At 42.2% G+C, this 26,774-nt stretch overlaps 1 protein-coding gene across 1 annotated transcript in view; it reads right to left on the bottom strand.

Moving 5' to 3' along the window:
• The window catches only part of bcar1 (BCAR1 scaffold protein, Cas family member), a 70,763-nt gene extending 45,614 nt beyond the window's left edge, over window positions 1–25,149 (bottom strand). Inside the window, exon 1 of the mRNA XM_044018638.1 lies at window positions 24,617–25,149. Within this exon, the coding sequence (XP_043874573.1) occupies window positions 24,617–24,628 (12 nt within the window). The 5' untranslated portion in view covers window positions 24,629–25,149. The remainder of the gene's footprint in view (window positions 1–24,616) is intronic.
• Between the last annotated feature and the right edge of the window lie 1,625 nt (window positions 25,150–26,774).

Genomic DNA, 26,774 nt, shown 5'->3' with positions numbered 1-26,774 from the left:
ATCTCTAATGTAATCTAATCTGCAATATGCCGTCAGAATCCAGATAGCGAAAGGCATCGAGTCCGGTGTGGATGTCGGAGACGATGCCCAATTGTTCTGAGGTGAATCCTTTTTTGATAGATGTAGTTATCTCTGTGATGTACGGATGTCTACCTGCGTGAGAGGCGGGTCTATGACAGGTCAGCAGCTGCTGGTAGGTTCATATTTAATTGTACAGGATTATGGCCGCCGGCGCCACCGTTACAGGTGGTCTACAGGTGGTTACTGACAGTGTTGTGTGTGAATTATTTGAAGTAACGGTGGACTGTTTATCGCCTTCATTGTTCAATCTGGTGAAAATGACCGACAGCCTTCAGATTTTGCCAAAGACAGAGAATTCTCAGTTAACATGACACCAGAGTTGTAGGTCGATGTGCAGTAGATTAGTGCTTTAACGAGTCATTATTGATCCGTTCATTATTTCCTTTTCCGTTTGACCAGTATTTTAATGGCTATTGAAGCCAAAAACTCATACAAAGTTGTCCATAATATAGGATATGATTTGACAGAACTGTATCTATATGCAGTTCAGGTTGTTACTCAAAGTACTCCACACTCACTGTCATTTAATCCCCAGTGTGAACCACATTTAATGACTAGTTAGTGTAATGACTGTTTGCTCCAACAGCGGCTGTGAAGTGCGGATGAGAGATTTAGCTCTTGTTGTTAAAGAGTCAATAGACTTTTGAAAAAGAAATTCACTCCATGCAGCTTCACACATGCACATCCGTGTCTGAGCTAAATGCATAAAACAGTGCATTTAAAATGACAGACTGTTCCTTTACATATTCTAGTGACTGAATCCAACTCAAAGGGGATCAGTAACTGGAGAACTAAACACCTACAATGACATGAAAGTCACTTTAAATGACATTATTGTAACAAATAAATGACTAGGACTGTACAGTATGCTGGTGAGCATGACAGCAACACAGTCGCCGTATTGTGCGTGATATTTATCACGATGTGTGATAAAAAAAAAGATAAATTGTTTAACTGTTTCAAGGATTAAACGATTTAATAAATATCAAAATAACTGAAATCCTGTTAGTCACTTCATTGCAGTTGTTCCACTCCATGCTGTCAGACCTACCTCTACCTGTGGTGCCCCCTGCAGGCAGCCAAATATTCTACAGAACACCTGGAGGACAAGGAAGGACCACAGAAAAGACACCACAGACATGAGCAGAGAAAAAACAACAAGAAACAATGAGTTCTTTTCTTCATGTCAATATTTACACATGTTTAAAATAGAAATGCATTCCATTGTGCATCACCTTCATCATAGATCATTCTAAATATGTCCCTTCACTCTTCTCCCTTTCTCTCTCTCTCTCTCTCTTACACATACACAGGAAGGAGGGGGTTACTATGGCAACTGAGCCTGAGGTGCAAATGAATCAGTCTGGACTTTTCTAGATTTGCTAGATAAGTCACATATATATATATAAAACACACAAACATACACACTTGCAGTCCCACAGCACACAAGGCTTCACCGGCATGTTGAGGTGCATAATAAGGGAGGAGCTAATAAATACACACACACACACACACACACACAAACGGCCTACATTTCCAACACACTGAAACGCTGGTTCAGCTGAAATACAGTCAGGACATGATAGCATTAAGACACAACACATTCACCGCATTTGTTCACAGTGCGCTGACTTGTCTGCTGGCAGAGCATGACCTGCATTAGCATCAAATTACATTAAACACCAGCATACATAATAAGGTTTTATACCGGCAATAAATACTCTCAACAGCCTCCCTCCTGAGAGTGCAAGCTCAGTAGAAATGATGAACAAATCGAGATGGGGATTATATTAAAGTCATGAAAACAGTCATGTAAAGGTTGGGCGATAAAAAACCTTGGTTTAATACAGCGCCGGGGTCCAATACTGTACCACTGTTATTTAAGCAACCAAAACTCACATGTAAATTTAGGTGCCTCATTTCCTCGTGCTCACAGGTCTCCATTTCCACTTAGTGGTAATGAAGGAACGCTGCATATGGAAGCAGCTTTTTATCATTATTATTATTATGTGAATTTGTTCCCTCCCCATAGTGGCTGATCTATATTACATCATTTCAAAACCAAGCCGCTAAAGTCGACTAAACACAAGAGCTTACTGATGTGATTCTTGATTACACACGCTGCACATTAGAAGGCTCACACTCGTGCTGAAAACATAGAAATACACACTGATTCGATCGACAAAAGATGTGCCAACATTATTATAGTTGAAGAGGAATAACGAAAACTAGAATTCAAACGTTTAAAAGTTTGTTTTTTGTCTTTGTATAACCCCATTTACAGTTAAAAAAATATTTTTAGGTTGTTGCAGAGGCAACGTTTAAGCACCGGCACAGTTTCCAACCTTTGCACCTCGACTGGAAAAAAACCCATACGTGCTTAGCCACTCATTTGGTAGCACTAGGTTCCTCAATCCTGGTCCTGGGGACCTACCTGGTGTGGTGGAGCAGGGTTTAACATCTAAAACATGCAGGGCAGTGGGTCCCCAGGACCGGTATTGAGAAACCCTGTGTTAGCAGCACAGGTTACACAATCCTGCGGTCACAGGTCAAACTGTTTGACTGTCACACTGAAACTGCTGATCTACTGCGGACAAATCCGTCCCTTAATGTCCTCCAGCGGCTGCTTGTTCTTTTTGTAGGCCGTCAGAAGTAGAGTAGGCTAATTAGCATTCCTTCTTAATATAGACCACATAGGACAACAGTCGGCCATGTTCTGCAGTTTCAGACAACACAACAGAGGTGATCAGTCTGAGGTTTTCACCACTGGTGCCTACACCCTAATATATCCATATATTATATACTATATTGATCTATTGGCTGAGAGATCTTTAAGCATCATACAGCATTCATGACCTTTAGCCTCCACAGGGGCCTCATCAGCAGCTACAACTAGCTGTTTTTTAATCCTAAAAATATGTGGATTAGAAAGAGATTTATGTGGATTATAGACAGATTTCCATCGCTGGGGCTCCTACACAAGTTGCCTGGGCCGTTAAGGCTGTTTCAGGAGACTAATCATAATGATCTTTAGATCATTAAAGTAAAGAACAGGTGGTAATGGTTTGATTTGGACATTTATGGTTTCTACAGACTTTTTTTTTAATATGCCTGACCTTTTCTCTAGAGCTAACATCAGGTCATTAGCACATTCATGCTCCCGCTGGGATAAGGATTTATGAATAGAACCAGATTCCCCGACCATCAGCTCGTGGGTACGGCCCGGCTAATACACTCGTTTAATTTCAGCTCCACGTGAGCATCTAATGTTTTCATTACCTCCTCCAAGGAACTCGCTGTCTTTGGCCACGTTTGCCTGTGTGACGGAGAGCATCATAACTCAAAAAGTAAAGGAGAGATTTGAGAGGACATTTTCCAGGGATTTAAGTGGTGGGACAATATATAATATTATCGCACATTGTGATAAAAAGCACTTACAGTGAGTTCAGTGTGGTGAATTTCTATTATTGTGATCATCCTGAATGAAGAAAAACATTAATATTTCATGTGAAATTAAAAATTCAGACAAACTCACCAACATACAGTCTTCTTTCCTCCTGATTTCTTATAACTGTCTTTCTCGATGAACTCCAAATGAGTCATTGTTTGGTCCATAAAAGTTTAGAAAATGTGGATCAGTGGAGCAAAGAAACCAGAAAATATTCACATGTAAGAAGCTGAAAAAATCTGACAACTGATGAATCAATTATCGGAATAGCTGATGGTAGATATCGAGTAAGTGTTTCAGGTAGGGATGGCACGATACCACTTTTCTATTTCCGATACCGATATCAGAAAACTTGAGTATCTACCGATACCTATATTAGTCTCATACAGTCATTTTATAGTATTTATGAACTATGAAGCTGTTCACAACACATTTGTGCCGAGTCATTTCAAAGACATAATTCTCCAACTGTTGTTCTCCTGAAAAGAAGAAACAAACAGCCCAAACATGACCCAGCTAAAATGCCTTTGCTGATATTTATTAACATTTTAACAGTCTGTGTATAGTGAAACATGGTATATGTAGGATTTTTGGATTCAGGATTTTCATCTGTCCGATATCCAATGTTGACAGTGTGCATGAATGGTTGTACGTTGTTGTTATTTCAGTCTCCTTGTGTTTTGCTTTCACTCTGTGCCCCCGCTTATTATTCCAAACAGTGATGACTGAATTTGCTGCCGCCTGTGTCTGAGCCAAACCAATGCATTGCCATACTTCCTCTATCAGTCCCTCAATTCATACTTGGGAGGAAATATGGCACCACCAAGAGGACAAATCACAGCTCTTGGTATCTGCAATGCAATATGTAGTGATATTTCCACAAAAGGTGAGTAACTATGCAAAGAACAATGTGTAGGAACAATGTGGAACCATAAATCAGGCTTAAATCTCCATTGTGGTAACTGCTCTGGTGTTATTTTATCACTTCCTGTCTTACACTCATTGAGCGTTCCCTAAAAAAAAACTCTATGTATGTCCAACAAGCACTCCATACTTATCCCTTTCATTTAAATGCTATTTGTGACTGTTTCTCACACACAAACAAGCTGATAATACTGGCTATAATGTAGCGTTAGTGAAATAAAAAGAAGAAAGGAAGGAGGTAACTCTATCGGTGTGAATGAGCCACAGTAATAAGACTGACCTATATTATTCTAATGGACCAGTGAGGGGAAAAAAGAGTGAATGAAAAGCTACGAAGCTTTATCGTCTCACGATGAAGAAACTCACGTTCGTCATGCATCCACGCTATAAACAGGAAATCATTAGAATTCAGTGACCATGATAATTAATTTCAGCTAAAGGCTCCTCTGCACTGTTGCCTTTGATGACATGTAACGCATAGTTGTTTCTGCTTCATTACACTTTCCTATAACTAGCTTTATCTTAATCGCTACAATATCGCCCGCTTCTGGGCACATTTCTGTCCTCCTCATGACTCTGACTTTAACAGAACAGTGGCAGGAGTTTAACATCATAACCGATTCTGACCTTCACAGCAGCCATTACTCTCATCCGACATCTCGATAATTGTATCAGAGCCATGAATAAAATAAATAAAACTAGTATGTGACAGATCTGAAACTGTCTCGATCTCGATTGTAAATTAAATATCGGTCGAAACGACGTCGCAATCTCAGCCATTAAAGCAAACTGCTGATTTGAGCGACATAGCAACCAAACTCGAACCCTGAGGGTGTGTAAACCATGTTATACGTGAGTAGCAAAGCACAGGACATCGCCGCATGCATTGTAAGGACGTAGACGTCACTACGTAACCAACTCTGTCAACACCGGCCACTCTTCCGTCCTTACTTGGAGCGAAAAGTCAACTGAAGAGACAACTAGCGCTATAGGCGTGTTCGTAGCGTCAGACATGTGATCTTATTCAGTGGCTTATTTCAGTGGAGGTCAGAGGTCATTTTTAGTGACCTTAACAACAGATTGCTGGACCATCAGAGCAACGCAAAGACATATGACTCTCTTTGACTTCTCTTCTTTTTACCGTTCGACTGTTACATTCATAGTGTTAAAAAGTTATTTCAGTCTGACAATGAGGCCTTAGTGCGGTACATAAAGCAAATGAATGATGGACATTATATCACGAGTTATCTTGACATAAAACCAATGATCCTAGACTAAACTAGACAAAGTCTAAACATGGCAGACTATGATTTGGAGACTCATGACACCCCTATTAATATTTGATTAATACTAGGAGATACCAGAGGGAAAAAAACAAACACAAATGCACACAAATCCATTGGCTGCTTCCAGTGCTCTACGCAGTGCACTGCGACAAGAGGGAAGAAAGACTGCAACTCGCATTATGGATCTCATTATGAATGAAGCCCATGATGAAGATTGCATAGTTATTTTTCTTTTATTTGTATATAAATCTGCAGTCTTCTTCCTCTGGGGGCCATGACCAATCACTGCACTCATAATGGTAATCCAGTTTGCATGCACAGTTGTACTATAAAAGGTCAGGCTCGTGAGAATCATTATGATTCATCCTCTGGGGGGCATGAACATCTGTACTTAATGTCATGGCTCCTGGCCAGTATTCTGTGAGACACGGACTGGAGCCGTCAGTGACCAACATTGCAGATGATTAACCTCCATCTTTGCTTCAGTGCTGCAACCACTGTGAGGAGGCGTGATCTGGAGCGACAGTAGAAATAGGGCAAAAGGACCTATTTTAAAGTTACTTCAGTTCGAGAAAGCCGGCCGCTTCCTGCATAATAGCTGGTGGGAGACGACTGTAATGTGAGCTGGAATAATCCTGACCCAATTTCACCGATACTCTCCTCCAGTGAGGTCAAGAATGTGTTTGAGAGATGTACAAGTACACAGAACAGAACACACACACACACACGGTGCAGTTTGGCTGCTGTCCCACTTCCCCCTCTGTCTGGCTGAAGGAATGCTCCATTTCCTGTGTGTTGTGATCGGTGCACATCGGCTGCTTCCCAACAGGCCTCACTTCTAACAGATCTGAGCAGTTTGATAAGTTAATAGTTTTCTCTGGTCGCAGAGGCAACAGCTACTGAAACCGCCGCACTGTTTACCACTCAGAATCTGCATTACAGCTTTAATTCTGCTTTGCTGAGAACACTTTTCGCGCACGATTTTTGCGAGGACCTCAGCAGTGCGTTGGAATAAAAGTGCATTGTATGTTTGCGGTAACACTTCACAGTCACAACGCGGTAATAGTGTGGTAGTCATTTTGTAAAATAGAGGTAATATTATGCTAATGGAATTCCCAACTTAGCGTAATAATAGGTAGATCATTCCAAAATGTTTGTGAATGTAAATTGATAAACGCAATATTCTAAATATGAAGTTCATCATCCTCTATGTCCATTATTATGGGGCAGCGGTAGCTCAGTGGTAGAGCGAGTCGTCTTCCAACTTGGAGGTTGTGTTGGGGTTTGATTCCGTGCAGATGTGTCCTTGGCCAAGACACTTAACCCCAACGTTGCCGGCAGCTTGTGAATGGGTACGTAAGATTGGTGATGGCAAAACTGTGGTCATCAAGACTAGAAAAGCACTATATAAATACAAACCATTTACATTATTCCCAAGCTATTACTGGGTGATTACTGTTTAACGTCAGAAAATGATGCTAAAAACTGTGAAGCTTAATACTGGACTCATTCTGGAACAGCCAGAAAGTCACTCAGACAGGTATTACCTTACAGTAGAGACAGACAGAGACTGTCTTTATTTCAGTAGCAACCAAATGCTCTTTTACGTCACCAGAGACTGAATTATGTCACACACAAGCTGAAGGTGCTGTTAAAAATAGAGCCGTTCTATGTTTGTCTTGTGTCTGTAAAAATAGAAAGGAGTCATATTTAATTAGCCAGTACACTTGCGGGTGCATGGCAGACAAAACAAAGACTCGGTGCAGATAGACTGCTAAGAACTGGAGCATGACACCCTCTGTTAGTCGTGCTAACAGAGTTTAACAGGAGCTTTGCGGTTGGCTCACTCTGAAGACAGTGGCTACAGGCACCATCTGTAAGATTTTCAGGCCAGAAACTCCTGCAGCAAAATATGCATTTAACTGCACATTCATTTCACTCGCATGTAAACCAAACCTGCCCACTGCTGCTACAGACTCGTCTGCTGAAATAAACCCCCCATTCTCAATTCAATTTTCGAAGGAATATTATTTTCTCCCAAAGTGTTCTTGACATGACACAGGAATTAAACGCTAAATTTTAAAGTGTACGAAGTGAGATGTCCACCAAAGCCAAAGCTGCGGACCACACTGTGAGACCCTAACCAACTGTGTCCAAACCTAAGAAGTGATTAACATCACCCTCATTTCCCCAAAAGACTTGTACGCTGTCTCTTTCTTTGTCTGTTATAATGCACAAACAGGACACGCACACAGATCCTAATGATTTTACCATCTGAAGCCCATGTGCAGCGCTCTCACTGCCGTCAGCAGAAAACGTCTGCGTTAAACGCTTCACTCAGCAGAAAAGTCCACTGACGTCGTCTCTACGGCTCACAGACGCTCTGCAAGAGGCTTCTGACCACACGTGTGTTCTTAACACACGGCTCACAGAGACAGAATGGGTCAAATGTGATGCAACACGGTCGCGTTTCAATGGATTTTATAGTTTTTATAGTGTGGTGGTGGTGGTGGGGGTATTTGGTGGTGTTCATGTACAGGATGTTGACACTGAAAAGAAAAAAAAAACATCTTTTCCTCGACCTAACCAGGTACTTTGTGTGCCTAAACCTAATCCCGGGTTACTCACTGTGCTTAAACGGAACCACAATTCGAACCAGTCTGCGGATAATTGTTCCTCACTAAACACTATTAGGAATGCAGTCTAGTTGTGTGGGAATGTTGTTTTTAGCAGACAAGGTTGAATAACCTCGCACCAAACTGTACAAGCACATTAACCCTAGCATCATTTCACGGGGAATTTGATAAAGAAAAGTGGGACAATGTCCCTTAATCTCACAATGTTCAGAACAAACTGGAAGAGAGGGTAGAACGAAGACCACAATGAACAAAAAAAACATAAAACAATCCAACACAGACCAAGGTTATCTGGATGTGATGGTAATGACAAATCCTTGCAACTGTGAGGCTCCATGTGTTTGGAAAAGAGTAACTCTCTTTCTCAAATCAATCAAATGTACTCAATTTGGCTTTGGACACACTCGGCATACAGAGAGGTATTCATTGATGGAGTTTGGGTCAACAACAAAAATAGAGAATAATAATACCAGCTCTATATGAGGACTAATATAAAAAAATATGGACAGGCTGAATGGAAAATAGAAATCAATAATGGAACAATCAGCTTGAGAAATTAGTTTCTGCAATGACTTGGAGGAACGCCCATTTTCATCTCTTTTCCATGTTGCTACTCAGTTTCTATTAATGGAAGCATCTTCTGAGTTGAAACAACTGTACACACACACACACACACACACAAACGCACACACACACACACACTATGGGGAGCTCTGAGTTTAATCTGCCCAGCTGCCATCCTGTGAATTGGTTGTGAACCATAAGGCCAAGCAATTTACTCCTCACAAAGGCCATTCCACACCACCAAGCAATGGCCGCATGTGTGTGTGTGTGTACATATGTCTCAGGCTGTGAGGACACATTTTGGTCCAAATCTACCTCTGTGAGGACATTTTGACCTTATGAGTGAGTGAATTTGGCTGGTCGTCACAAGTTTAAAGGGATTTATTTTAATTTTTTTTGGGGTTTCCAGAATAAGGGTTAGGTTAAGGGTTAGTGTAAGGCATTCAGCGGTGGTAGTTAGGGTTATGGTAATGAGCTGAAAAATGCATCATGTCCCGAGTATTCTCACTGAGACACGATGTACAGGAATGTGTGCGTGTACCTGGTATTCGTTATGTTGTGGGGACCTAAATCTGTTTACACCCTCACATTAAGGGGTATTGTCTTCTTTATGTTATGTTTATTTTATTTATAAAATCAAGTTGAGGTTGAGGTGAGGGTCAAGGTTATAGGATTAGGTCAGTAGTAATTATGGTTAAAGTCTCAAGGAAATGAATGTAAGCCAATCCAATGTCCTCTGAAGTCATGGAAACCAGTGTGTGTGTGTTTGTACATGTGAGCTCACACACATATGATTAAATTGCGGGGTGGAATGGATGGTGTGTGTGTGTGTGGGGTGGATAAAGAGTGCTGCAGTAGGGACGTTGGAGAGATGATAGGGATACAGAGTGACAGAGGGCTGAAGGGGTGAAAGCAAAATGAGAGGAGGGTGCCGGAAATTGAGGGAGGGGGGGAAATGGGAGGAGGTAAATGCACTGTTTACAGGGAGGTGAGGAAAGATGGACGGATAGAGTCTGACAGAGAGAAAAGGTTGTTTGGCCCGATGTTACGCTGTCAGATAAATAAGCTGCAAAACGGAATCGCTTGTCACTGTGATAATTAAACATACAATTTCACATGGGCATTTCTTCAGCAGAGGTCTCAAACTCAGGGCCCGTGGGCCACATGTGGCCCGCCAATCGCCTGCCACTTAATGTGACGCTCTGGCGTTATGAGTTGTTTCTGTATGTTTTTTTTTTTTTAATTATTAAAAGATTCATTTTGCATCATAAACCTGTTCATATTGTGAATATTATTATTGTTCCATATAAAAAAAACACTTTTATTTTGAAATGATGTGAAATATCGTCCAAACACACGAGGGAGACAGCATGAATTTGTCAAACCCTTGAGCTACGATCAACTATTTTGATCAACAATTTATTAGTAATAAAAACACTAGCAAACACTGACTGCCATTTTTCATCATTCCCTAACATTGCATGGACCAAACAACCAATAAATGAATCAAGAAAATAACTAATTATACGATGGCAAATTATAAACCCTGGGTCAGATGCATTCTTTTCAGCTGCGATTAGAAAACAGCAAATGGGTGGAGCAGAATGTGGTTCTGGCACAGGCTACAGTCTGGCTGATCTGCTGTCCAACAGTCAGGACATGAAGACATGACACCACAGAAGACGCTGGCTCCCTCGTGACAAGACACGACAGCCTCTGTGCCCATTCACACCTCCAGCATGTGTGGTTAAGCCTCTCTCCGTCACCCATCCCATCTGTTGCCTGTATCTCCCTGAGAGCTTCATCAGTGATTGTGTTCAGCTCTGCCTTCTCCTCTGGAGACAACATCTGGATAACCTTTCCCAGTACAAGCAGGCAGCGCCTCTGGCCTCAGGCGTTTGCCCGCAAACTCTGGGTCTCTCATTTGCATGCAGGTGTTCACCACCCACCACAGCCTTACAGGAGCACTGGCATCAGCCTCATCAATGTGCTGCAAAAACCTCCCCGAGCTGCACTCTCTCTCAGCCATGTCTTTAACAGTCACCTCAGATAGAAGCTGTGACTTCTGCTGAGACGTTACAGCCGTGAGGGCATTCTTCCAATTACTGCAGTTGATTGTGCTTAGATTGTGTTGTGCTAAACAACAAGCCCCCGTCACCTCTGCCAGCAGTGTAGTTTAAGTGACGTGCACCAATCAACCACAACAGTGAAAGGTAAACCTTCACATTAACATCAAAGTCACATTACACAGCCGATCCTCCAAGGGCAAATGAACAGAATCCAGACAGCAGACTGTAGAGGCCCTGGATTCCACATACTATTACTTTTGTCTCTACAGCTGTTTATTAGACGAGGACTGTGGAAAAATGTCGAGAAATTTCCGGAGTTTGCCGTCTGGGTCAGAAATCCAAACAGCAGATACATTTCAGGAACAAAGGGGCTCTCTCTCTGTGTTCCCCTCTAAAACACAGCGACAACAGATCAAGCTGTATGAGAGAATGCTAAAGTCACTTTGGACTTTCTCTGACAAGTCCTCAGTTACATTTCCAGATAGTGTCAGTGTGAGCAAATGTGAGAACACAGCTCTGGATAATTCACAGTGTCCTGTCTCCTTCATGCTTAAGCCACCTCTTCTATTTTCTAGTTAAAAACGTTACTGGTCTTCCTAAGATGAAACGATGTGCAGTTAGTTTTACTAATAGAAAAGTTAGAGACTGTGAGATGTGAGAATTGACATACTTCCACTTTTAATCACCTTGGGATTATTAAGAGTCTACCAACTGCAGGGATGGTTCTTATGCAAATATTAGGGTTCATTCAAGTATGGGAATTAAGACGCCATCAAGATCATCTACAGAATCCATGCCCTGCTGTGCATTTAAACACATTTCTAATGAAGCAGCGCGTCGGCCGCCTCAGCCTCATTAAAATTAAAAAAAACCACACACAAACTAAACGTTTCAATCAGTGTCTGTAAAAATGTCGCTACATACATGTTACGATGTAATGTGGACGGCTACGGGACCAATAAGTCGTGAAGTGGCGATCATGAGTCTCCACTTGAAAAGAATGATCGCCTAGGCAACCTGGCATGAATTTCATTAGCAGGTATGTGCCCGTTTACAAGCCACAGTGTTCTTTATAATGTAGATAATTCATGCAGTAAAAACCCAAAGAAACTGCACCTGCAACATCATGTATTGTTCGGATGCTGTGCTTTTTCTTACTTGAGTTGTGTCAATTGTATGTCAATGAGGCTTTTACCTGGTTAAATAAAGGATATATGAATGCATAAATAGTGGGGGTTGTTTTGTGCTTTTATGCTTTTAAGGAAATGCCGTTCCCGACGCAAGCGTGTGTAATTGTTTTAAATGGCTGTGTTTATTTTGCATATTATTATTTGTCTGTCTCCACTCTGCAGGGAAACCTGTGCCTATGGCAGTTACCTGAGGGCTCCATAAAAGCAGAGAATAATAATAATAATAATAATAATACATCTCAAGGGGAAAACAGTTGAAGACTACATTTAATTAATTTGTTTTCACACAGCAAATAGACAAAAGATAAACAAGACATTTATTTTTCCCCGACAGAAGGTAAACGCACAATCAGCATCCTGACGTGAGGGCGGGGGTATAAACAGGAGAAATCACTCTTTTAAAGTGCCACTAAAACGATGGACATTTACAATATACAGTGTGTTATCAATGGGAGTCATTAAGCGACGGCTAGGCTTCACAACAATGTTGGTCAATTCAATACATGGAATTACAAAAAACCCTATTAGTTCAAGTGCTTTGGCCAAAGCTGATCAACAGAAGAAAGTACATGTTGATCGCATGTATGGAGTTTTTTAATGTCCATGACATTATGTCTCTCAAACTGTGGGTACAATTATTATTATAGTTTGGGTTTTTTTAAATACCAACTGGAGAAATACACAATTTTATTTAAGGAGCGGTTTCAATCCCATTCACACGCTCTCTGTTACCATTTCCATGGACGTGAAGTTTGGGGAGCTAAGCAGCTTACTAGCGCTGCAGTGTTGAGGAAAATAAAAATCCCATTTTTAATCCCGTCTGCAAAAACCAGAATGTTGGGGAAAGGGCTGTGGATTAAAATCATTCACATACAGTGTAGGCACTTTTTTTTATGGTGTGGTGATGCAGAAGGCCTATGATACGCTGTAAAGACATGAAGAGCTGCTTAAAGCTTCAGGACGAAGGACCACGAGAAAAATTGCTTATTCTCAAGTCTCAACCAGCGGTTGTTTAAATACTTACTTTTACAGATGGGTGTTCTCTGTCCTCACCAGTTGAAGAGAGACAGACACACTCACTACGACCCCAGGCAGTTTCTCCATCTCTAAAAAGCTGCACCTATATTACAATAGAATGTTTTGATTGTATAATTCTCTGTTTTTAAGGTTGCTTGCAGTGTGTTTTCACTGAGTGGAACACATTTTTTTAGCATTTCCATTTGGAATAGTACCAAAATAACCAGCCCATTTTTTTGTACCCTTCCCTTGGGGTACCACAGTAATGGTACGAGTAGAGCTGATCAGGTGACAGAAAAGCGTCCCTCCTCGAGATGACACGATTACTTAAATTAATCGACAACTATTTTGATAATCGATTGATCGGTTTGAAGCTTTTTTCATTATTAAAAAAGATTTCTGATGGTTTTAGCTTCTTAAATGTGAATATTTCCTCTTTTTTTTTGCTCCACATAAAGAAATCATTTAAACTGAACAAGACATTTGAGAACATCATCATTTCCAGGTTTGACAAACACTCATCAACATTTTTTTAAAGGTTTTCTGACATTTTATGGATCAAACGATTACTCGAGTAATCGCTTATAAGCTCTAGTTGCAGCATCCAACTGTACTGTAGCTTGTTTATGGCTTAAATGAGCTTTAAAGCTCTGCCATTTGTATGAGTGTGAGTGTTTATGTTATAAAGTGTCATAAACCGAAATTTCCACAGTAGTGAACACAAACCAATTGACTTGTTGTCAGCAGAACCACAGTGATGACGGTTGTTCTGCAAAATTCCCTCCTCTGGTGGAGCTGGCCAGTCAGGACGTACAGTATACATCATTTGATATTCAGTGTGTGCTGAAATGTGAGATATGAAGAAGAAGGAGGAGGAGTGACATTAAGTGAAAGATGACTGAAAAGAGAGATGGAAATGCAAGATGGGGAGGTAAAGGGGGAAGTAGTGAGAGGCGAGTGAAAAAGTATCTGCAGAGGAAATTACATCAAGTCCTCCATCTTTCACTCTGGGCACAGTAAAACCTACCTCTTCACATCATTAATCTCTCTCCATCTTTGCCTTTCTCCTCCATCCATTTACCATTTCATTATCCTCATCTCATTCCCTCCTTCCTCATCTTGCCCCCCTGCCGCCCCTCCCTTCCCTCCTTCTCTCTCTGCTGCCTTTCCACACTTTGTAAATCATCCAATCAGGCCTGATGTAGACCCAATCATGACAGGGGCCAGAGGCCAAGCGCAGACAAACTGGGATGAGGCGTGTCCAACCATGAGGATGGATTGGGGGGGGGGAGGGAAAAACAGCTGGATGAACAGAGGTATTCTGTGATTGAAGGAGACACAGAAAACGGGGTTTTGCAGAGGAAGAGACGAGAACAGTGCTGTCACAACACGCTCAATATGTGTTTGTTCAGTTTTAAGATAACGGATACAGGTCACTTTAACCTTGACCTTTCATCACGAAATTCTAAATCAGGTCATAAGTGAATGTTTGAGTGACATTTGAGAAGGAATTCTCCGAGACTATCTTGGGAAGAATGGGGATCAATCGACCTGCCCGCTGTCGCCAAAGCAGAGGCTTTAAAAAAAGAAAAATGGACGCACTGAGTTTGTGTTGCTGAGGAGACATCATCTCTGCCCATGAAATGTGAAACAGTGGAAGCAAATTCTTTAATCCAGTGTGTCTCTGCCAGGGAGCGAACACCTGCTAACAGCTGTCTTCACACATCAGTCTGATGCCCTTTCAACACACACGCTCACACACAGGTTTGTGCAGCTCTTCTTCTTAAGACACTGCACTAACTTTCATGTATGTTATCCCTGACTTTAACCATAACTAGTTATTGCCTAACCCCAAACCTCAAGTTAGGAACAATTCAAATCTTGACCAGGTCCTCAGGAACGAGGCTTAGGACCGGGACTCTTTCTGGCAGAAAACGCAGCAAATACAAGTACACGCTCACCAGATGAGTCTTTTTAGTTTCCTGTCTGAGCTCAAATGTGCTTCCCACTGGTGTGGCTTTTTTTCATGACGTGCATAATGATGACACCCATGGAAAAGTAGCAGGATGTGTACGAATGCTCCAAAAATATATAGATGAGTCAAGCCAAGCAAAACAAACGTACGGTTTAAAGTTTTATAACTCAATATTTGCTCATAATAGCAACAAATTATAGGAGATGCAATAAAATGTTTATTTAAAAAAAGAAGAAAACCTTTAAATAAACTCCATGAAGGCAGAATACACAGACACACACACACACACACACACACACACTAAAGCTGCATTTAATGGAACACTCATTATTTTAAACTGCCTCATTGCACAGAACGACCGTTATTTGCCAGCAGGGTTTTGCGAGTGTTGGTTGATCGATGCCATTTCACTCCACTGTTTCTAGTCTTTGTGCTCAGCTAGGCTAACGACAACGAGCACATAAAAAGGGCACACTGATATTAATCTGATATCAATCTTCCAATGAAGCAGCTACCTCGTTCACTATTCCTTCAACAAAACAAGCTCAATATCTCCTTGCATACCACGGCATCAAATTGCCACAGAGCAGCATTTAAACATCTCACATTTAAAATATCCTCATGTAAACAGATTGAGGTGTCCCCAGAACATGAATAACACGGAATATTTATTTTATTCTTTGGTCGCAAATGGCAGCCTGAGACAAACGGGCAGATTCCTGTGAGACTGATGGATGGAAGACGGTGTCTTCTGATAAGAATTTACAGAGAGTGCACGTATTTGAATTTTACACATGACCTACACGTTCATCAGTCAATAAAGCTCTGTGCCAGCATACTGGCCAATCAATACTAAACCATTTATGGCTAATGGAGGCACAGATAATGACACAATATCACAACATGCACTGCGTGTTACAGTTCAGTACAAACAGGGACCGGCTCACGTTCCATTCCAGTTCAAGCCTAACGGATAATGGATTTTTAAAAACAATACTGAGTATGTTTGTATAAAAGGAAATAATAATTGTGAACTATTTTTATCTGTATTGTAATATTTGTTTCGGGTTTTAGAATAGCAGGACTTGTTTGGACTGCCGAACGGGACAAACCTTTTTATGAACAGTTTTAAGTGGAAAAAGAAAAATGTCAGAATTCTGACTTTTTTCTCAGAATTTTTTTTAAATTTTTTTTACATGTGGCCCTAATACTCCGTAACAGTATATTCAAGAAACTAATGAGAAATTTTGCTGAAAATGTGAATTCACCTCAAATCAACTCACTGTATTGTGAGTGCACATTAAAATAACATCCCATCCCTACACCAAACATTATCAGATATTCATACATAAAAAGTTTTATGTTTCTGGTTTCTGGTTACCAAGATGAGCACTAGCCGTGGGACAAAATAGTCGACTATAAAAACACAAGCACACTTCTGTTATTATTAATGCATGAATATCCTCACATGACATTTCTGTTGTGTGTGTGTGTGTTGCTCTGCATGCTGACTGCAGACGACCACCGAGGCGTGTTGAAGCGAGATGCAGCTCACACACACACACACACACACACACAGCAGCTTACGCTGATTTCACAGGCTGTAAACACCAAAGCAACAATTGTGAAATGTGCTGATAACACTGACAGCTTCTTACCTGCAACTCTGTAATAACACAACTCCCAGATGTATTCTCAAGGGAGATCATGGCATTTCTACGGCACAGTGGTTCCCTGTGGTAAATAGCTGTTCCTTCAGAGCTGATTATTATTATTATTATTATTGCTGTGGCTTTATCGAAAGCGGCAGAAGCTTTAAGTCTGCCCCCACACTAGAGGATTTTTAAAATCTGACTTGATTTTAAAAGAAAAAACGTTGGCGAGACACTTTGGAACTGATTTTCAATGTTTCAATCCTGAGAAAGCACAGACTCGACGATCCAGTCAAGACGCGGGAGCACACACGTGGCGTTCCATCAAACGATTTCAGCGCAGAGATTCCAGGGATTTTGAAATCTCACAGAAACTCGCTTGAGTTCACGTGACTTTAGAAAGAGATGTTGAGAAACAGACATGTTAACCGCTGTTGTGTGTGCAATATTTCGTGTTTCGTGGATAAAGTCATGTACGGCTGGGATGAAGGAATCAACTTGGCTTGTACAAGTTAGGGTTCTAAACAAAAGTATGCAACATTTGTTTCCCGGTCAATTCACTCTCATTGGTAATTGCTGTTCAGGCGTAAATATCAAATACTTTTTTTTTATTAATAATTATGATTTGAAATTTGAAGACTCTGATGCGTCCAATGATGTTAAAATTGTGTCTGTTAATCCCTCACACTACAGGATAATTTGGCCAGAGTATCAGCCTAAAATCAGAAGCACCCACATTTGTCGGAAGGGCCAGATCGGGATGGAAAACTGGCAAATTATTCCCTAATGTTGGGCAGCCTGTACAAAGCACTTATGCCATAAATAAATATCAATACAGTGGCAGCCCCATAGACCATATACTGTATATATACCATAGACCATATATATGTACAAAAAAGTACATGTAGTCTGAGTAGCCACCACCAGGAAGGGACGTTGCTGGTTCCAGAGGAAAATGAGCCCACATCTTTCTTGATTTATAACAGTAAACTTTCCCTACAGGAGTTAATAGCTTCAGGTCTTCTTCAATAGCATAATTTCAATTTTGTACATTAGTTTCCCATTTTAGGGAAAATAGATGAGGCAGCAGGTCACATGTGACTGCTCACCAGTGTGATTGACAGCTGGGATCATCCAATAAGACCCTGAATTTCCTGGATGTAAAACCTCAACATTGCCTTTGCAAGGCTTGAGATTCTTTTTGGTGACATCACAAGCAGTTACCCCTAGTACTCCAGTCCACTGTGCACTTCTTTGTGCTGGAAGCTTGAAGCATGTCCCGTACTTTAAATCAATAAATTACAATACGCTATTTGAATGACGGTCAACACGATGCAGTCGCTTCTTTGTTTTTTCATTCATCTAAATGCTTTCCACTGCTGCTCAGTGAGCAGCTCTAATAAACCACACAGACTGATTTCACTGAAGCCTCCAGGAACCCTAACTCTCCCAATAACTGTGACTCACCTCAATCCTGTTCTTATATCACAATACACACACACACAGGCTGCCTATATGTTACTGCCATGCATAGCAGAGCCTCCTGTTGCCCCTAGCAACTCCCTACCAAGACCATGGAGAGCTGAGGGAAATTGAGATGCAAGGTGTATGTGTGCGTGAGTGAGCACTTGGATGCGATGGAGACGATTAATGAAACAAGATTAATGAAACAAGCATTACTGTTGTGCACCAACGACACTAGCATTGCACTGACCACGCTGTCCCTGTGCACAGCCATAGGAAACCCCGCCTACCATACCCAAGGAGAGTGGGTGTGTGTGTGTGATGAATGCATGACTCAGTCTTCCCGAGTTGAACACAAATAACATGTACGGACAGCACTTTGCTGTGGCCACATAAATACAAATGTGCAGAATGAGACGCACATATCACAGATTCATGTATAAATGCAAGAACACATCCGCTCTCATCTAACGTTAAAACAAAATGTATATATTAATGCGTCCATTTAGAAATCTCTCTCTCACACACACACACACACACAGAGGAAATGGAGAACACAGACTGAACATGAGAAGCACTTAACCCCAACCCTTTCTTCCACTCTGTCATGAAACACTCTCCAGTGGACACACTGCTTGAAATAACACACTCACTTGGCTCAGCTATAACAGTAGCAGTACACAACACGACTACTACGAATATTCTTTGTATTTACCTTCAAATAAAACAAGCAACAACATTAAACAAACATCAAGGTGATGTCATCAGGTTTCAATCTCTTAAATAAAACTTTCGGCAGTTGAAATCACTGAGTAAACATGTCATTTAAGTTCAATGATACCAAACCTTGCTGCTTGGCTGTGAAAAATGTGGGTTTTCTTTTTTTTAAAAAGCATGTTTTTATGCTTTGCAGAGGTGGTTACAGCCCTACAAAGCCTAAGGAAGGTAAACAGGAACTACACTTCTCATACAGATGAACACATGCCAGGTTCACCGCATGCCTCTGCCAACCTTTCCTCAAGCTTGGTTTCTCCGGTTCATGTCCCGAAACCGGGGGTTGATACGTACAATAATCATCAAGCTTCCCCATTTCAGTGTGTGAGGGGAGGTGAGACGGGCCCCGTATTCACATAAACATGTTTTGACAGCTCAGTGCCTGAGCTGGGATATTTGCATGGACGTGATTTGATTGGCTGATGACCGTGTTGCCTTTTGAAAAGTTGAGCTTTTCTCAACTTTAGTGTTTCCACTGGCTCGACTCGGCTCGGCATTGCGCGGTTAAGTTGCATTGTCACTAGCGATGTGTGACGTCGCCAGACTGCCGGCCACTGATTGGTCAGTGTGCCGTCACAGGAAGAGACGTCCGACACAAGAATCAAGCCGAACAATGCCGAACTGTAGATCAACTGTAACTGTACTGTAGTTAAAAAAAGACTTAACACTCCTAAAATACATGGGGTTATCTCCAACAATTACCAGGGAAAGGTCTAAAATCTCAGTATTTAACAGAGGAGTCTGGTTTATTTACGACCGTTGAGCCGCATCGCAAACCCTGCCGCTGTATTTCAGTCCAGTGACAGTCTGTGCTCCGGTCATGGAGGAGGAACTGAATAAATCTTTATTAATTAACTGATTCTAATGATTCAGTTACACTGAAAACAACTGCTTTACAAGTCATTCGTCACTCGCGCAGTTTCATGCAGCTGTGCAGTGATGACTATTATTTTTGTAGTGGAAAACCAACCTAAACCGTGCCGCCCCGAGCTGGGACCATAGCAGAAAAGGGCCATATACATATACGACAAACTGAGCCATATTTCTACCGATCGAAGAAACAGGAGCACGCTGAGCTTTGCAAGGACTCTTTCTGTGGTGTATTTGAGTGAAATACGACATGGTGTCAACGCGGGAGGTTTTATTCTGAAAAGTAAACCGAACGTTTTATTTTCCTACTTCCTCTCCCGCTCGTGCTGAATTCTGCTGAATTTTTTATGTCACATACAGCAAGATTTAATAATCTCCTGCTGCTACTCTCAGTTAAAGAACGGGTAGCTGTAGTTTATGTGGACATTAAAATGACAGCATTTGTACAGTGCATGGTCTGTTGACTCTTTAAAGAGCTTCACTCTCACTATGTGTGCCTCGTTCCCCACCATTCACACACTTTCACACTGTGAGGGTGCAGCGTCAGCAGCAGCGGTTAGGAGCCGCTCAAGGACACTGAGAAACCGGAGGGCTTCTTCATCATTACATTACATCATCAGTCCGCCTCACAAGACAGGTGATTTGGGAACAGTCGGTGTATTTGTGGTGATTGGTCGTCATTTATTAAAGCCTGTGATCTGAAAAAATGCTGAAACCTAAAACTGATTTAATTCAACACAAAGACTAAATCCAATTCGATTAAATTTCAAACGAATCAAGTACTTTTTTCTTTTTTTTTACTTGAACTACCACTTAGTTCAATTGACAGAAAACCAACTAAATAAAATTTTATTAAGCTAACCAGTTACCGGCAGCCCATCAATTACTTTCATTAAAGAACAGTGGAACTGCCTGGGTTGTTGTTTTTTGGAACATTTGGTGCATATTTTTTGTATAAACCACTTTAATTTAGGGATGCACAATATTATTGGATGTCGGCAAACACACCAGGATCTGCCGATATGACTAAAAACTACAAAAGTAGGTTAAAATAGGCCGCTACTTCCTTGACTTCTATGCTGGTGCGCTCTACAACTATTGTTCCCCCGAATATAAATGCATATCAGATATCGGCAAAAAGTCCAATATTGTGCATTTCTTATTTAATTATTTAATAGAAAACCTTTAAACAATCAGGTTTAATATGACTTACATGCACATCAGTAATGTCTTGGTGTGCATGTGTGCAAAAACCTCTCATTGTGCTACTCTCTTTAAATTCTATAAATATATCTGACCCAGGCTTGGCCTCTGCTGCTGCTGCTGCTACAGTAGTTGTGTGAGTGTGCATGTGTAGGTGTGCGTGTGGGAAGGATAATACACAGTAGACAAGCCGCCAGCTACAGTCTGGTAGATTCAGCTGCACACAACATCGCAGTCTGAAATGAACACCCTGGGCTGTGTGTGTGTGTGTGAGTGTGATCCGCACATCAAGCTGCGTTGATTTTAAAATGCTTCAAACACTCTGTTTCTAGGAACAGATCTTCCATAAGCATGTGCGTCACGGAAAGCATGTGTTTGTGTTTGCTCATGTGTGTGTGCGACCCGCAATGACGATAAGCTGTGAGGATCATGGGAACAGTTGCTTTGGAAACTCGGTTGTCACTGGCCGACACTGCAGGTGTGGTGATGTCACGCGTGATGTCAACAATGCATGAGAACATTGAGGAGCAAATACTCGGCGCAATGCACTTCCTTTCTCCACCTGGTAGATCAAATACGCCGATCACTTGCAAACACACTCGCACACCGGCAGTGACCCCACTACCACTCAGGTAAGTACACATTATGTATTATGTCTCCATCACCATGGCAACGTGCCGCTGAGCCAACACTATCGCCAGCAAAAGTCCACTATTTAAAGAAACAAATCCTTAACAGCACGTCTCGTACAATCGCTTTTACTGTCAGTACAGAAATAATGTGGATGTAATAAAAATTTAAATAAACTTCACGTAGTTTGCGTAGAGTTCTGACAATTAGCTTCTAATCATTGCAAATGAAATGAATTGGTCTTAAGATAAGCAGCACAACATAACTGTGTGACTGCCAACACAAAATAGGGCTGCACAATTCCAGGAAAAGATATTGTATCTTTCTGTAAAAAAAAGTTAAAATTTTTAAGGATTTAATACGGGTATGCTATTTAACGTTTGCCATCAAATCTTGTTTTCTGTGATCATTTTCAAACTGCCTTCATCTCCTAGCAGGGCTGAAAGAGAAAGTGATCGAGACCAAGTGTGCATGCAGTTTGACGGTCACTCCCAGCTACTAACTCATGTAACAAAGAAAGTACAGTGAGTAGCACATATGATCACCAAGTGATGCTGTTAAGGAAATGAAGGCTTTATCTCTGGCTATATTTAACTTAAGCTGATTGAGGTCTTTCTGAGAAAAGTGAAGTTTTGTGCCAGGATTTTACAAAAAAGAAAAAACACTGAGTTCAATATTTGGTATCATCTGTGCTTCCAAACTACTTTGAAAAAGTGTGTCCTCCGAGTAGAGTCTGTCTGCCTGTCTGTCTCTCGCTATCTGTCTGTCTCAGCTGTCAGAGAGAATGAAGCTGACTGAAGAGGAATTCACTGCCTCTGTCTCTTCTTTTAGTGAAACACATTCACATACTGCACATCTCTGATTCTCTGTGACACACAAACGGAGAGAGAGAGAGAGAGAGATATCTGAATTTCCAGCATGTCTCGTCAACTAGCAGGAGGGAGCAGGTCCATGTGTTCTTGCCAGGTTGAACAGATCAGAACACATTCTTCCACAGTGGGAAAGGGCAGAGCAGCCACCGCCTTTGCACCTCAGTAGGTGGAAACACCTTTTCACACGGCAGCGGACTCACATTAATAGAGATGACAGCGATGTAGAGGAGCCCAATGTAATAGTCCTCTACACGAGTACTCTCCTCTTCCACATGGTGTGGGTGCAGGAGGTACATAGGTAGGTAGGTAGACAGATGAATCCACCAGCCAACGTATGAATAGTCTTGACAGTGAGCTAAAAACCACCAAACACTGGTCCCCACTCAAAGCACCACTCACATCTCACCACCTACACATAATACACGTCAGTGTGGAGTGTTTACAGGTGAGTGCCAATGACAGAGCTACATACTGTAGAAGCTGCGATAGACTTTAAAACTGAGTTTAATCCACAAATTACAATAAACACACGTTTTCCCATGTCTACAGTAAACACAGTACAACATGTCTATATCGGCAGATTCTCTGTTTCCATTTCTTTTTAAGGTTTCTTTGCAGCACAGGCAGTTCTTACTGGTGCTGGAGTAACACTCGGTACGTTTACATGCACAGATCAAGCTGAGGCGAGCTTAGTACGACTAAGACAGGCAACCGGACAACTTGCAGAGTCTGTGAAAGTTTGACTCCGCCTCCATAGGTGGCGCTGTATCGCTAATGCATACTGAATCCCTTTCCTGTTGAGCGTTACGTCACAGAAAAACAAACAGCGAGCGTCGTACGTCATGTTAACTGTGATACAAGTGCAGTTCAAAGACGGGGGTAAAAGTTTTGGTGCATGCGCAGAACGCCAAGTCTGACTCCAGTCCCACGGAGTGTGTACACGCAGGAGTAATCCCACTACGACTCGCACTATCCAGGTATGTTAGTCCGACTAAGACTAGCTTGAATTTAGTAGGACTAACGTGTTTACATGACATTGAGAAAACTGAAATATTGTCTTTAAAATCTGACTTTAAACATGCTTGTACGCACACCGAATCGTTCCAAACTAAGGGACCTGTATGCATATTAGTTTTAGCAGAACAGCCAAATAGGAGCTCAGGCTCTCTCTGGAGTCTGGACGCCCCTGTGACTGGTCAGATGTAGATATGAGGCCCAGAGGAGATGCAGGAGGGTCATTCTCTCCCAGATCACTTGATTTACCAAGAAGTCAATAATGCCAAAGAAAATCCTGCTTACTGTGCCTTTAAATAGGACCTATGGGGCTGACAAACAGACATCACACACACACACTCACAAATGAGAGCCTTCAGGCAGAGTTTGTGAAACAGATCCTCAGGAATGTGATAAAGAGCAACACAACAAGCTCCATCAAGACCGTCTCGAGCAGCACACACACACACACACACACACACACACGTAACATCCAGCTGTCTAAATGTGTTGACAGGGCAGGTCTGCCGAGAATAGCTATGGCACGACAGAGAACCTAAGAGCAAGAGCACAGCCAAAAAACTGCCACATTAACGCCCCTGCGTTCATTCACAGAGCTGCACAGTATCCTGCTGATATTTCACTGTCGCCGTTTAACTCATGCAGTTCCTCCAGAGGAATCGGCTCACTGACGAACAACCACGGTTCGCCCTGTGCTCCGGTGTGACGCTCGACACCACTGGCTGTTACAGTGACGGACGGGCTGACAGCACTTCGGAAAGTTGGCCTTTTAATAATGGAAGTGCTGCATGGTGCAGCGCTGGGTGTGTACGCGGCTGAACACGAGCTGTCACTTGGTTCATCGCGCAGCAGAAACAAGTGTGTGTTCATCATAAATGTAACGTATATTAAATAAAGAAAGAAATAACAGCTTAATAAAAGCCCCCGCGGGCTGTGGTTACACTTACCGGGACAGACATTTCGGCTGGTGCTGTCACTCTGGCTGCTGTCTCCTGGCGTTAACGCACACGGTGGTCTCGCGTCACAGACGTCGCTACTTTTCTTTTTTTTCCCCCAATAAAGCGAGGTTTCTTCACTCACGGTTCCTCCAGCGTCACTCCTCCATCTTTCATACTTTGTATGCCGCGCTGAGCTCTGGAGGAGGTGGAGGCTGGAACACTCAGCCGAGAGGGGGAGGAAAAGTGTCGAGGGTTTGGTTGAGTTTGCGGGCGCGAGCGGTGGGAAAGGTGTCTGCGGTAAAACAGGCAGAGGCAGCGGCGGCGGCAGCGCGGACGCCTGAATGTCCAGCGTCCTCCTTCTTCACTCCGCTCGTCTGTCACGCTCCAACAATTAGGAAGCAGTTCGATAAAAAGCCAGAAAAAACGGCAGTGATGTTGCTGTGATGTGACAGGACAGTTGCGCTGACAGGTTCGTGTGTCGCGGGAACGGGGGGAGCACAGCACCGCCTAGAGCCGCTGCCTGCTGCCGACAAGCCGACCTTCCACAGGGACGAGCCCGTCCACGCTTAAAGGGACCGCCTCTCACAGCAGGGAGAAGCAAACACACACACACACACACACAAACATTCATATCACAAACGTGAGAATTCCTGTGAGCTCGTACATGTGTCAGCTTGTTCACATCTGCAAATCATTCTTGTTTTTGTAACACTGGCTGCACACGACTATTTCTTCTGTGCAGGATGATACAGCACCAAACCTTTAAAGGGTGTGTGTGTGTGTGTGTGTGTGTGAAATCTATAAAAACTACTGCTAAAGTCAAAGCATTGGGTCGTCTCTGAGGTTCTGTGGGTTGCAAAGAAGTTTGTGTGAGCAATTGTTTACAAAAACGTCTAAAGGTTGCATGAAGGTTGGGACAAAGAACCGAATGTGCAACCAAAAACTAATGTGAGGAAAACTTTCCATATCAACCACATGAGAACCTAGGGGGGAACCTTCAGGGAACATTCACACAACCAAAAAGTAACACAAAAAAAACATCGGTGAAAAGTTAAAAGTGCAGGATTTCTCTATTTATTCGCGACATAGAGAACAAAGTGCACAAAGTCTGTGTATTGAACGTGGATGGAGCATCTCTTAACGTAGCTTTCGCCACCATTATCCCACTGTAAACCCCTTAATTTAAGCAGCGCCACCGAGAGGAGACATAAAGTAGCGACGCCCGGAGAGCAAAACTGGTATGGACTGCTTTAGATTGCCTTAATTTGTTCATTTAAATATCGATATTTGCCCTGCTGTGTCGATAATCACATTGCACGAGATAGGACGACGGTGGCGCACGTAGCACATCACCAAAAAGGTATTTTGACCCACCGTAATTCTTTGTCATCTATTTTCCTCTAAATGGAAACAGAATTTACAAAACTGACGGCATGTTTTACAGGAGACCGACCATTAGGTCTTCACCACAACATTTATTCATGTTATAAATCCAGTGGCAAGATTGTCAGCAACAGGAGAATTATCACATGATGAGACAAGGTGGACAAGGCAACAATGGTCAAGATGTTTTTGAGAGGGGTAGCAGGGCCTTTTAGGTTTGATAATATAAACGATTTCCAGCCCAACGTTGCAGTTTGCTGTGTTTAGCTCCTCTGGTTTACTAGACCCAATGTGCACCGTGCACATGATGCGAATTGTGTCATCAAACCGCATCCATGAGCGTGTTGGTTGTGCATGCACAAACTGAACCTCTGCCCCACCGATAGTTGGAGTATAAAAACGGGCCTTTCATCTATGAACCAGATGTAGCATTGTTCTCTTCTTCTTTGATAGGAATGTGTCCTATTCCCTGCGTCTAGACCGCCACACACTCAGATAAACACACACCCAGCACCACAAGGGGGCTTAAGTCCTGTATATACTCTGCAAGAACAAAGAAACATGTTCTCTCCTTACCAGGGCTGCGAGAAAAGAATGAAGTCATTATTTTCTTGCAGCTTGTTCTCGACACATCATCTGGACAGAACTTTTTTCTTGTGTGGCGTCCGACAACTGTTGTGCGATTGGCCAGAAATTTGAAGTGGGTGTGGTTAATACAGAAATGTGTTGTCATTCCCTGTGAGGACTTCCCAGGAGTTCTGCAAGTTTCTCGTGAAGAATGAAA

The sequence above is a fragment of the Solea senegalensis genome, unplaced genomic scaffold, assembly GCF_019176455.1.
Source record: "Solea senegalensis isolate Sse05_10M unplaced genomic scaffold, IFAPA_SoseM_1 scf7180000017617, whole genome shotgun sequence".
Lineage (NCBI taxonomy): Eukaryota > Metazoa > Chordata > Actinopteri > Pleuronectiformes > Soleidae > Solea > Solea senegalensis.
The sequence above is the reverse complement of the archived record's forward strand: the minus strand, read 5'-3'. Positions and strand labels throughout refer to the sequence as shown.